Source organism: Strix aluco, chromosome 1 (genome assembly GCF_031877795.1).
Source record: "Strix aluco isolate bStrAlu1 chromosome 1, bStrAlu1.hap1, whole genome shotgun sequence".
NCBI classification, from domain to species: domain Eukaryota; kingdom Metazoa; phylum Chordata; class Aves; order Strigiformes; family Strigidae; genus Strix; species Strix aluco.
Genome location: NC_133931.1, coordinates 95,297,749 through 95,311,929, shown reverse-complemented (window position 1 = coordinate 95,311,929; position 14,181 = coordinate 95,297,749). Strand labels below are relative to the sequence as shown.

Sequence of the window (14,181 nt, the reverse complement as noted above, 5' to 3'; positions counted from 1 at the left end):
TGGCCGAGTGCATTTTCCTGTCTTCATTAAGGGTTTATACCAGTGCTGCTACCTTGGAAGTCTGCCATCAATAAGCAGGTCAAACCCCTTAGTCTGGGAAAAGCCTCTCTATTGTTTTCTGTCTCATGAACGGTTCTTCAGTAATGATATATTTTTTTTGGAGAGCAGGGTGTTAGAAAACAATTGATACAAATAAAGAGCTCTCCTTCACCATGGAAAGTAAACTGTACGCTTAATAAGATGAAATAGTTTGGTTTCTCTGGGCCAGAAAACAATAGCCTCACTGTTGCACTGATACCTTGCAAGTTATGTCCTCACGTCACCCAAAGCAAACTGTAATAGGGACTGCTCCACAGCTCAGGTTCCCTTTAAACCTCTTAGCTAACCTCTTTCACCTCTTCAGGTTTCCCTCTTTAGCACAGACATGAGCCAGTTGCTCCAGGAAACCTCAATTCCTTCAAAAAAAATGTTATCTTTCATGAGGCTGTACTCAATTTCCCTATGGTTTCTTACAAATATCCCTAACTTTTACTCTTTACACCAGGAGTTGAGATTGCATAATGAAGGAAATAATATTAACAACTGTGACTGACTTAAAAAGGAGCAACACCAAATAGAGCTTTGTCCTTTCTCTCCCTCAGAGCAGGATGAGAATCTGCTAATTACCTTATTACAGTGTTGGTGGAAAACGGAGCAAACTTCAAGTCAGCAACACTATCTAGTGCATTTCCTTTACAGAGAAGAATGAAAAATAACCCCAAATAAAATCTCCCTCCCCAATTCCTCCTTTTGTTTACACCACGTTTGAGGTTACTTACACAGTGGCACAACAGTAAAGATTCCATACACATCTCCATGCCTTAGGGCATAAGCCCACCTTTAGTTGTCTAGCACTGAGAAGAAACATTTCCTAGAGGCAAGCTGCTACATAATGCTCAGGATGATTTTTCTTGCATCCTCCATTTTGATCTGCCAAATAAAAGCCACTGCATGAAAAAACCATGCTGAACACTATATTATTTTACTTTCCTGCCACAATTCTATACTTACTTGTTCTCATTTTTATGGATCTTTTTATTATTACTGATGCAGACAAAGAGCCACTGGAAGCAGCCAAACAAACCATGTAAGGCACAATGAAATATTCAACATGCATGTTCACCTTCAAGATAAGACAGTACTAACAGAACACCTGAAACCAGAGTCTTTTCCCAGGTACACTAAGTTATGCCACTGAAGTCAAATGGGTTTTAGCAGTTTAATTTGCTCCCTTGATACTCAAAGGCATAGAGATTATTCCATTACTGAAAAATTTACCACCACCACTACACAACAGCAACAGCTACAGATTTGCAAAATAATGAACACCATTTAGGCATCAGAGAGAGGAAGATTCCTCCATGGGGAGGCCCTTCCATGAGAAGCATCCTCGGGGGCTACAATCCACCATGAGCACAAGGTGCTCTTACCTGTGTGAGTGAGCATGTGCCGCTGCAGGGAATTTGCCCATGGAAAGACTTGAGGACAGTAAGGACAAGGGATATTTTGCAGGCAGTCTGAGTAAGCGTTCCTCTTCCCTCTCAGCAGCTTATCTTCAGCAGTTTCCTTCTCGTCCTCACTTGTTCCATTTCTGCCACTTTCTTCCTTGAAATTGTCAGTGGACTGCAGAAATGGGCTAAATTTATTAGTGTCTGTGGTAGCCAGCATCTTCTCTATGCTAGCAAACTCCCCACTTGACTCCAGATCCACACCACTGCTAAGTTTAGGCTTATTTTTCGTTCCTTTCTTTCTACCTCTTTTCTTGGTCAACCCAGCATCGGCAATGGGAGACTGCTCTGGATCACACGCCTGAGTCAGGTCACTGGGCAGGCTGGAGTCTCTCTGAACAGGCGTCACGATTGTCACTTTTGCTTTGGCGTTCCCTGATTTGTCACACACAGCGGAGCTGCTCACTGCCTTGGGACTGGCGTCAGCAGCCTCCGTTTTCAGCAAAGCAGGAGCAGAAGACACAGATGAGATGATCTGTGCAATGGAAGCCAACGGTGGCAGCTCTTTAGTTACTGGAGGCTTTGGCAAGAGAGGTGGCGGTGGTGGTTTAGGCCTCAAGGGTCTCAGCAAGGCAGAATTGCCAAGGAGAGCCGGGGAAATGATCGGGACAGTCAAATGCAATGAACCTTTCAGTGGCTGGGGATGTCCAACGGCCCTGTTTTTCTCTGAGTTCCCATTGGCACCAAAAACCAAAGGACACTGCAGACAGTTATAGGCTTTATCACTGTTCCCAGAAGCAGCCAGGTCTTGATTCCTGGCTTCACATGTGACATCATCTTTATCCTTCTTCAGGGCTTTGGGGATGGACAGGTCGATAGGCTCCATGGAACAGTCGTAGAGGGACAGGGGAGAAGAGCCAAACAGGTTCTCCTGCTTCACTTGCACAGCACTCAGGTTTTTGTTCTTCTGAGAGAAATCCAACGGTTCGTCAAAATCCATCGGGAAGTTGCCTGCAGGTTCAAGTTTGATGGGAACATGAGACGACGTCCCAAGCAAGAAGCCGTTTTGTGGCTCCAGGAAAGGTGTCATGGGCTTGCGGTCCATGTAAGTGCTGTCGTCCAATAAAGGAGGGTCTGTCTGGCTTTCCTGGGCACTGCAGTCCACTGCTAGGATGTAATTCTCAATCTCCCTTTCTTGCACATGCAAGTGCTGCTTGAGGATATGGTGAATGCAATTTCTCTTGGCTGAAAAGGCTGTGCCACACTCCTTGCACTCAAACGGCTTCTTCTTCTGGCAGCCACTGTGCGTCCTCATGTGAATGCGGAGGGCCCGGTAATGCTTCAGGTCCTCGCCACACAGCTTGCACACTGTGTCTGGGGAGCAGAAGGCATCCACCATCTCTGCAGCATTGCTGGTGACATATTCGATGTTCTTCTCTATATCCTTCCTGGTCACTTTGAGGTGCTTCTTTCGCAGGTGCCTCTCGCAATTGGCTTTCACTGTGAATGGGTAGTGGCAGATTTTACAGATGTAAGGCCTCTCCCCACTGTGCGTCCGCAGGTGCCGGATCAGCGCTGCCTTGTCGGCTGCGATGTAGTCACAGATGTTGCACTGGTATGGGGAAATACCCAAGTGAGAACGGATGTGAGCTCTCAGAACACCAGAGAAGGCAAACACCTGGTCACAGAAACGGCAGGGGTACAAAACTTTCCTCATGGTTGGGGCTTTCTTGTTTGCTGCCCCTGCGATGATGGCTTTGAGGTCTCCTTCTGTGACCTCTTGCTTGATCTTGGCTTCCATACTCAGAGGCAGGAGAGCTTCAATGATGCTGTCCTGCTCCAGTTGTGTCTTCATCTCGTGCTGAGTTAAAGGCTCTACTTTGGGTTGGAGGAGCAGCTGCGAGGAAGGACTTGATTTGGCTCCTGGCTGGGGGAGGTGAGAGTTGGAGGAGGACTCCACCGAGTTCTTGATCAACCTCAGAGGGGGAGGTGGGAGGCTTGGGCTGATGCAGCCAGGGGAAGCTTGCTGGGCACTGATAAGAGGAGGAGGTGTAGAGGTTGCGACGACTGTTCGAGGCGTTACCAAAGGCTTTGGCTTCAGCGGTGGCATATGCTTGAAAATGGACTGCACAGGGACAGAAGGTGCCTTAGAAAGTGGAGGAAGACTGATTTGAGGAGGAGCAGAAGAAGCCATCTTCAAGATCTGCTGAATGTCTGCCAGCTCAATGGCAGACTCATTGGAGATGGGTTTTACCACAATACTGCTGTCAGGCTGGATGATAAAACCCTTCTGGAAAGGCTGCAGCGAGAGGAGCTTTATGTTTTCTTTTGTAGGGGGAAGGACTGAAAATGACCCTCCCATGGAGGCAGCTTCCAGAGGAGAGAGGCTGAGCAGACCGGTGCTGCCGGGTTCCTGAGGTAGGTTACTCTTCAGTGCTCTGAGCCGCATTTCTTGGACCTCATCTTGTGTATTGTCCTCCTGCTTGACAGGCTTGATGTCTTTGGTGTACTGTAGGCCCAAGGATGCCATGAAGGCTTTCTGGTCTGGGTTCTCGCCAGGTGGGGTCGTGGACTGTGGCTTGTGCTTGTCTTTTCCCTGATCCACCACATGAGTTTCTGTGTGCAGTTTGAGCGCTGAAAGCATAGGGAATGCCTTGTTACACGTCTCACAAATAAATCGATGGAAGTCACTGATGCACCTTCGCAAATTTGTTTCACACCAGACCTGCAAGACATGCAAAAATATTTAGAGTAGACATCTCAAACTGGAAAGGTATCACATCCTGCTGCAAAACAAAATCAGTTCACTCTCTCTTCCACTGCCCAAGTTAAGGAGTTTAGAGCAGCCACCACCTACCTGGCATAGAGACATTCCTGCTCCTGCCTTTAGTCACCTAAGTGGTATACTTGAATTAGAAGCTGATTCTTCAAAAGTTCCCTTCTATAAAAGCAAACTCCTTCAGAGGGCTATTCAGACTCTCAAATTCTTTTCCATCCTGAACTTCCCTTCCAGAAATCTCTCTCACTTCACTGACAGGACAGGAGCCTCAGTAGACTATACAGCAAGCTCCAGTAAGCTGGGCAGTAAGACTACCTCCTCTAGCTTTATTACTACAAAGAAACTAGGAGGCAAGGAGGAAAAAAAAAAAAAAGGCATCCAAGAAGCCAAAACAACATAAACCAACCAAAATAATATCCCCCAAAGCAAACCAATGAAATGCAGAGCCCAAAACCGGAGGGCTTTTGGTTAGTGAAGTCTGATTACATTTATTCTTCCAAGAAAAATACTAAGCTCACAAATGGATTTTATACCTGTCTCTGAAAATTATCACGAATCCAAATGCTGTATTTAAATGCTACCCAGATAGCTCACATGTTGCAAAGGTTCCACACCAAAGAAGAGCACAAGTGATAAATTAAGTAGAGGGCTGGCAAGATCTTTATATACTCTACAAACTTTGTTCAGGTATTTCACAGGTCTTGCCTCACAGTGCAAGCAAAAGTCCCAACATTTATAACTTTGTCAATAATTACAAAAGAAATAAAATCAAGTTGTTTAAAAAGTTCTCTCTTCTCCTGATTTTGTAACTTTTACACCAAAACTCTACTAGAGTTACAGAATGACCTCCATGCTCATGCTCCCCTGGACCAGGAGCAAATTTCAGGTCTACCCTTGCAGCCAGAAGAGCTGGAAATCAATGCTTTAATCCAAGGAGAACAAGAAAAGCCCAGATACTGAATAAGCATGGTCCTGATGGATTGTGCTGTTGATTTCTTTCTTTTTTTTTAAAAAAATAGATAGGCTGCTTCATCCAGACCCAAACTAACTAAGGCAGGCAAGGTTTGACAGAGGGAGGAATAATACCATCTAATAGAAAGCTTTATGACTCTCAGAAAAGTATTTACAGACTACCTCCCTGCCTCTCCCAAGCCACTGTCCCTCAAAGGTGCAAAATCTTCAGACCTCATGCAAGAACATAGTGGAAAGGTGCCTGGGAGTGTTTTGAGAAGAAATCACTGAAGATGTCACCGTTTAGTAAGGTGACCTCCCAAAGGTTTTCAGAACACAACTACATCCTTGTTGCACTAAATTACAATAAATAATGTCTTCCTTACCATGTGTCCTCCCTATTGATTTTAGATATACGATGGTTTGGGGAAGAAGACAACTAATGGGCAGGCTGAAAGGGGCAAGGATCTAATATCACTGAAGTTCTCCTTTAAAATATTTTCATAGATCTTTACACCAATAGTTATCCACTGCAATGCTGAAAAAAAGCAACCCCAATATTCTTTAGATGAAAAAAGAAAAAGGAAAGGCAGAAAGTGTTTGAAGCCTACACAGACAGTGGTAATGTGCTTTCCACAAAATATTCTGCACCCAGTCTCTGCCTCATCAAGGATGAATCTTTCAATGAATTCAGAAGATATGCACTGTAACAGCTGGTACCTTAAGTTATGAAGAACAGAGAGTACCTGAGAAATGCGGGGGAACTTCCTACATGAGAAGTCCGTGAATCCCAAGTCATGGAAGCCTGCTGGAATCGAAGGGTTGTTCTGAATGAAAGGCTTTCCCATGGGATCTCTGGGAAGCTGCTTGTGGATAACTGCATTATGGCGCAGTAAGCCCCGATGAGTACGAAAGGTAATACAACAGATGTCACACCTGGAAAGGAAAGGAATAAAATAGAAGTGACTGACTACTGCAAGCTTAAGAACTAGCATTCTTCTTTCGTTAGGACAGCCTCCTTCCTCTTGTCCCATAATACTAAGAACCTGCTAAAAGCAAAACAAAGCCACAGCTTGTCAAAAATCACCGAAGAAAGGCCATTTCAATCACAATTACTTTCTACTAGCTTCTGGCTATTAAGTTCACTGAAGTTTAAAGAACATAGCACATGAGAACTGAGCATCCCAGACAGCAGACAGCAAATTGGCAGCTGAGACCACAGCCTTCTAAGAACTTTCCCATTGTCCTACATGAAATATTTCAATGGCTTTACACCATTTCATTTTTACTAAAAAGTACTATTAAAAGACATTTAAAAAAAAATCAGTGACAAGAAGGGACTAAATCGGACCTAAGTAGCAATCAGCTGCAAACGTATAAATAGCACTTTTTTTAACTACTGCTTAAAACATACTACTGCACACCACTCAAATAGCCATGTATGAATTTTCTCTGCACTGCCTTTCCATAAACTTCCACTGATTTTTTTCAAAGCTGTTATGAGAAACATACTGTTTTAAAAAGGAAAACTAGTGCTCCATGGAGGGGAGGAGGGTCAGAGGACGAAGACCCGAAACAGGTTTAATACTTCTGACACTCATACACCCCCTTCACAGCCTGCAGAAGCAAGGTCTTTTCTGACCCACACTTTATTGCTATGATTTCTTGGTTTTCTTAAGTTCTCAAATCCAAAATTCAGCTAATAAAAAGTTTCTCACACAAAGTAGACTTCAGTTAAACAATCAAAGGTATTGGAAATGCAGCTATGTTGAAGGCAGTAAGGACTATGCAGCAACACTTGGCCAACACATCAACAAACAAGCCTACTGCCTTTTAAATATCTGGGATTTGAGCTCTGCAGCATGACAGGTCACATCCACTCTGCATTCAACAAGAGGCACACAGTTTCACTCAACATGGTTCCTTGGGTTACAGCCCCAGCTTGCAGCCAAAGCACGGGTTTCACAAAAGCAAACACCAGTGAATGTGAAGCAGTCAGATTTTGTCAGTGAGAATATTATATGCACTAGGAGTTTTTCACATATCTCCCCCTGCCTTAGTTCTCATACTGTCTTCGACCTCCACACAAGGAAAAGGACGTGTGCCTACTCATTAAAAAAACATCCTGCAATTAGAAATGACTTCTGACAAAATCCTGAAACCACTCCCTCCCTGTCCTGTCCCTAACAAACTCCCATTGTTGTTCTTTTTATCACTACATAAACTTCCACAGACCTTTTTTATTCCCTGAAAATGAAGAGATAACCAAGTCACCCACAAAGCAATTGGACTCATAGTCTCTGAGTGGTGAAAGAAGCATGTGTGAAGTATATGTAACACGGTCTTTGTTATCACGGTACCCAGAACGCTGGGACATAAATATTACGTGCTGGAGGTTTAATCTGTTTTATCTCCCCTGCCAATTCACTTGCATCCTACCTTTATAATTCTTGCCAGTACAGTCCCTGCATTCCACTAAATACCAAACCAATGCTATTTACAAAGCAAATGTTTACTTAAAGAGGTCTGCTAAATGTGACAACAATCTTTGGTGGTGGGGGGGGAATGCCAACATGTAGCGCTCCTCCCGCATCAGGATCTACAGCTCTCCTCCAGCTCGCTTGGCAGCACCTATTCCGTGATGCAAAGCTTTTATCTTCAGTGAAAACAAAAACACACAACTACCATAACCCCTGGGGAAGAAGGGCATTAAGGGTTAGAGCAGTCACCTGAAGACCTTGTAGGCTACTGAAATAAAATTCTTTTTTAGAGGTGATGAAAACGCCTCATGTGAAAGCAAGCAGTGCTTCTGGCATGCTCCTCCTGTACATCAGCATACAGACAACGAGGGCTTGCAAGCAATTGCTCCTGCACCAGGAGCATCGCTGACGGTCTGTGAGGCCAGCTGTTCTGCAGAGGGACGCAGACCCTCATCTTGGGGTGTCTTGAGGCAGCTCCAGGGTCCTTGATGTGCCTGGCCTCCCCCGGACCAGCAACACAATGCAACAGCCATATTCCCTCGTGCCTGACAGGGCAGGCACAGCTACCACTGACTGGACCAAAACACTACTGGGAGAGCTGGTGCCTGCTACGGTACCCCCAGGACTTCGGCCGAGCAGGAGCCTGTGCCCCTGCGCAAGCAGCTTGTGCCCCTGCGCAAGCAGCCAGCGCCCCCACACACCGGGGTGGTGCACCTCGTCCATCTTACACTCCCCTCACCTCCATCGGCTGTGTGACATGTTGATTTTAAGCACTGGTTTATTTAGAGCTCCCATCAAAAGCTGCACTTGAGAGTAAATCTTTCAGAGCAGGGACCCGTGTGAAAGTCCTTTGCAGTACACCTGTATCAACTACTATGCCTCAGGACAGTAAAAATTTCCAATTTAAAAATGGTGTTTTCCATACAAAGGGAACCGCCTCCCCTCCCCCAAAACAAAAGCAATATATCTTGAAAAAGGAGTATGTACTTTCTCTCTTTTATAATGCATAGAATTAAACACCTCTGTATTTTTCTCTTCCTTGGTCTTCTATTTTCTTGCTGTGAGTGAAGAAGCAGCAAGCAAAAAGAGAAGTCAGGAAAAGGACTAAGCTCTTTTTCCATTCAGTCAAACATAAGCTCCTGGCTGAAAAAGGAAACATCCAGATAAATCACGCCTGTCATCTCAAGATGCAGGCACTTCAGGGCATATAAATGCACCGCGCCCTGGCTCAGCACCTTCCCCTGCTGTCACAGTTTACAGATCACACAGGAGCTGGAGCACAGGACTCCTGTGGATGCCCTCCCTTCCTCCATGGCCCAGGCACTCCTGTAAAGGCAGATGCAACTCAGAGAGCCGGAATAGAACCAGCCCGAGAAAAGCTCTCCCTGAGAGACGCGTGGGGCAGCCTCCCCAGGGCTGGCTTCCCAGGTGAGCAGGCGGCCCAGCAGGCTCCAGAGCCCGCGCTGGCACCCTGGGGCCACGCCGCTGGCCAAGGACAAGGGAGGTCATTGTAAAGCTGCTCCTGATGCTGAGGGCTTCCACCATACCACTGGCTCAGGAGGTCTCTTGGGCTCTGCAGACCTCACTTGGGCTTGTCAGTCTTTGCTACGGATGCAAGCTATTTAAAATACACAGCCCGTTTGCCCAAGCGTATGCACAACGGGTTTTTTGTGTGTGTGTGTGTTTTTGTCGAACTCCCTCCCCCTCACCTCAAGTAGGAAGGGAGTCCGAGTTTCTCCCAAATGACATGACTTGAGCTTTGAATACAATTAGCAATGCAGGTGCAGATAAGGACATGCACCACCTCCAAGAAAAACTTAGAGATACTAAGCTTCAAAACCTAAAAAGTTAAGGCAAGCATCATGCTGCATTGACTAAGGCTTGTATTAATTTAAAATGGAGTAAGCTGCCATGCCTAACAATGCATTAACTGGAAGCATTATTTTTTTTTAAGGAAGCCTAACCATTAATTTCTCTGTTTTGTCATCAGTACTATTCTCCATCTTTAGGTAGTGTCAATGCCTGCTGTATTTGTAGATCTAAAAACACAGTGTAAGAAGGACAAGAGAAAGGAATCCTAGGTCATATGAATATTTTTTCATCTTGTTTAAATTGCTTTAAAAAAAAAAAAAAGTTAAATAATTGTGGAAAGTCTGAAAAGTCCAGCATATCAAATAAAGAATCTGAAACATATGGTAATACTTTGCTCATGATGAACTTTAAAAAAAAAACCCAACACCAAAAAAAACCCCTTCTCCTTACAATTTCACAAGTCTGCTCATGTGTACTGCCAAGTCAAACACGGATGGTATGGCTGCAGAGAACAGAGATGGGAACAGGTTCTGAGGTTGTTAGCAGAACAGGCAGAGCAATGGCTCAACACCTGAGTGGAGATAAAAGCACTCTACTTGCAAGGTAAGTTTCCAGATGTAGCAAATAAAAGCTGCTGTGTTATCATGTGATTGCTAGTCTTGGCCACAGTTTTCCATTTTTCTATAAATATGATTACAGAGCAGAGAGAAGAAAGCTGTTCAGTTCCAAGCACAGAGATTCAATTATAAGTAAAAAGGAAAAAACTGCTTTTAGCAGCTAAGACCACTTTAAAATGAACTTCATTCTCAATTGCCTTTATGTTTTAGAGTCATTCATACCTGTACAATGTGAACGTAATATTAGGGCTCTGACTCTCTAGCAGAGGTGTACAAAGCAAGTGGGTGAGAAAACAGAACTTCTAAAACACAAAAGCAGAATCAAAATATAACTGTGCAACAACAGTGCAATGACGAGGCTGACCTCGGTGCCCAGGCCATGTACCATACCAGGCTAGTCTGTTTAATTATTACTACACCAGTGCACCTTTTTCATTTTTTTTAAACGCAGACAAGGTGTCTGTGTAAAAACACACCATTAAAAAGCTTTCTACTAAAATAAGTTAGTATTCTTGAAATGTGTAATGCTAATTAGGATATAAAACCATTTTAACAGTCTTTAAGAAATAGGCAATGCTTTGTGCAGCTTGTTCAAGAGGCAAGCCAAGATTTACTACACTTAGGACAAGCAGCACCTATGCAAGAAAAGTTTACATAAGCGATGCCTGTTGCCTTGCACTGTACTCTCCTCTGAGTCAATTCCAATTTGTCAGCAATGGAAATAGCTTTTTTTCCTTAAGAAAATTAAAGACATTTTAGAAAGGAAATGCAGAGCCAAATTTTAAGCAAAAATTAATCAGTCTTGATTTGGTTAAGGGTAATGCAGTCAAACATTCAATCCTTCTAAATTTTATGTCAGTAGTCAAGATCTAAATGCCAAACATTTATATCCATCATTCTGTTACCAAGAAATTAAACAAACACTATGCTCTGCATTACCTGAGACTGGCAGTGGGAAAGGGAAAGTGATATTTAGCATTCTTCTACTCACACTTCTGAACCACACAAGAGTAGACTAAAACCTGAAGTTTTCACCCACCCAGCTCACTAACACTGTGTTGCCTATGTTGTGGATCTCAACAAACAAAACCAGTGTTAATTTCTAGGCCTTATCTAAAATAAAAGGCTTGGTACCATTTTGTTCATTTCCTGTCCATGCTCATTAACAAGTGCCACAAACAGAAGCAAGGAAAACAAAACAAGAATGAAACATATCCTGAGACAGAAGTCATAAATACACAGTTATGTTATTAAGTCATCTAACTCCTCCCACTGAAATCCCTAATATGTACTGTATATAAATTTCTACCTTTGTTGTTATTATTCTCTTTTCTGTCTCACATTATTTTCAGAATCAATGCAGCTCTTCTTACAAGCAAAGAAAATCCTATGCTGACCTAAAAATAATACAATTGGGCAGAAGAGAAAGATGAGCGACTCCCTGCTGTTGACTCATGTCTGCACCAGGGACGGGAGCAGCCTCCCAGCCTCCGTGCCGGTAATGTGCACTGCAGAGGAGGCCAACAAGGAGGGGGAGATGGAGAAAGGATGGTTTCAAACATAAGGGCTTTCACCACCTATGAAAGAAAAACTAGCAGGTTACAGACATACAGGAAAGGATTCCTTTGCTTCTCTCTCACTTCTTTTGGAGCAAGGCAAAGGGAAGGAGATGAGAGAGAGCAAATTGGTTTCTGCTCCTGTGCAACCCCACCCAGCTCCAGATACTCATCTCCTTTTGGATGAAAAACCCTTCCTGGCCTCCACACCCAGGGCCCTGGGAAATAACATCCAACAGCTGCACTAATCTCTCCCACTTGCTGCAGATGAGTGATGGAAAAGCAGCAGTGCTATGAATGCCGCTCCTGCCTCCCCCCCGGGGATCCCCATGGGTCCTCCTGCTGTCCTGCGATGACTGTTCCTACCTCCTTCTCCTGCAGCATCACAGCGTGTCTGACCCCGAAGGACCTCCTGCTCTCCCAGTGCTATGGGTCAGCGCCGAAACTGCAAGTGGCACAGTAGCACCAGGAGCCAGCGCAGGCACGACAGGCTGGAGAGGCGCCCCTCCCTTTTCCCAGCACACAGGGGGACAGAGATAGCTCACCAGAAGTTCAGTGCACGTTGCTTCACCTCAGCAAAGGCAGGACTTTTCTTTTAACTTTTCCTCCCTCTCACCTCCCCACTGGCTGTCCGACTTCGTTACCAATGTGTCCCGTCGTTCCCTTTAATCCTCTCCCTCAAAGAAGCCACCCTTGGGTGCAGCAAAGGCTGACACCACTGTGCCAGCCCTTCTATTAATAGAGGGATGCACAATGCTGCGTGCATTCCTACAGCCACGCTCTGGTCCAGGCGAGAAAAGTATCATGTAGGAGCAAGGGTAGATCCGATATAAGCCAGAGTGATGTCGTGCTTCAGAAACTTGTCGGCATGCTGCAGAACCAGCGTCAGCACCAGCATATTGTGACTCCCACAGTCAGAGTGACTCAAGAGAAGTTAACCACTATAAGGTTTAATAAAAAGGCATGAGCCATCCTGTGCCACCTTTTAACTTTGTGTGTGAGCAAAGAAAAATCAGGAAAAAAGATTTAACTTCTACCCAGCGCTGTAACTAATTGCATGTACCAGCAACATTTCAACAGCACCAGATTTAAACACCTCTGCTCCAGTGGATCAGTAGCTCACTCTACCATTTACTTCAACAGAATTAACATGGAACTAAGAAGAAATAAAGGGAAAATGGGAGATGGACTGCAGACACTTGCACAAAGTAGTTAATTTTCTTATCACGACCTTTTTACTTAATAAAGGTGAAAGTTTTAAAAACCAAAAGTGTCAAGAAATTGGTTGGATGGAATCATGGAGCAAAAGCTGAAGATCAACATAAACAACAATGAAGGATTTAATAATTAGGGCAAGCATACGTGGGGGAAAAAGAAAAAAAAGCATGACCAGTACAGTCCTCTACAGCTACCAAAATTGGAAGCTCCACAGCATCCATAATAAAAGTCATTATTTGTGCACACAAACTCAAGTGGACCTTCTGGTATTCTTTCTGGGTAAGAAAAGGAAAGCTCTTCCTGCATTCTAACGCATCTTTCAAACATGGAAGCCAAGTACTTGTATAGTTTTAAAATTAATGGCAAGAGTTAAAAAAAATTCATCTATGTGTCTACCATGTTAAAAAAGCAACACCACTTTTCACAAGTAACATAAAAAGAAACACATCTACAGGCGTTTGTCTATCCTATAACCATCCACTGATGACAACAGGGCTCACAAATAGGTCCAGACAAATCTGGCCTGAACACCCTTGCCCTTATCTACATTCACAGGTAAGCTATGCCCAGCACACAGACATGACTGCTAACACAATAAGCAGCAGCCAGCACTTTGAGAGAGCCTGAGTATAAACAAACCCTGGTCATCAGGATCAGGCAGGCATGCTAATGACCTATTTTGGCTCAGCCCTCTTTCCCTCCTGTATTCCCTTTTACAAGCAGCTTTCCTCTACAGTCAGCTTTGCATTTTATCCACTTTCTATTCTTGCAACCGAGCTAAGATAATACCATGTGACACACCACACAGTTTCACATGAGAGGGTCACTCCCTGTGTCCATTCACTATCTGATATTTTTACCCGGCTGCTCTGGATTCCCAGTCTCCTCACACAATGAGCTCCCTGATGTGAGCTGACTACTTCTAGGCCAGCACTGGACTCGCGCTGCTCTTCAGATGTTTCCCATCCCTCTTTCCTGAACAAAAACTTCAGAGAGCACTTAAAATGCAGTTCTGGTCTGCTTTTGCAAGCCAGCATACAGACAGATGCTCAACCCACTGATTTTACTTCTCCATTTGCTCAGTAAAAGGATGCATTCGCCAGCTTACTTGCACACCCTCTCCTCTGCAACATTAAGAGTTGTATCTTACCACAGCGTATTTTTGGTCGTAGCATTTACCAGAGCTGGATTTCATCACCACCAGCTGGTTCATGGAATTGCTGCTGAACTGAAAATGCTGCCAACATAGATCAGGATTCGGTTCCTAGTTCCTATCGGCAA

The 14,181-nt window shown here is 44.3% G+C and overlaps 1 protein-coding gene across 7 annotated transcripts in view; it reads right to left on the bottom strand.

The window, feature by feature from the left end:
- Window positions 1-14,181, bottom strand: part of RREB1 (ras responsive element binding protein 1) — a 126,644-nt gene that overhangs the window by 20,860 nt on the left and 91,603 nt on the right. For all 7 annotated transcript variants that reach the window (XM_074827980.1, XM_074828010.1, XM_074827971.1 and 4 more), the window contains 2 exons: window positions 5,964-6,153; window positions 1,470-4,212 (listed from right to left, as the gene is read on the bottom strand). In XM_074827980.1, coding sequence (XP_074684081.1) covers window positions 1,470-4,212; window positions 5,964-6,153 — 2,933 coding nt within the window. The remainder of the gene's footprint in view (window positions 1-1,469; window positions 4,213-5,963; window positions 6,154-14,181) is intronic.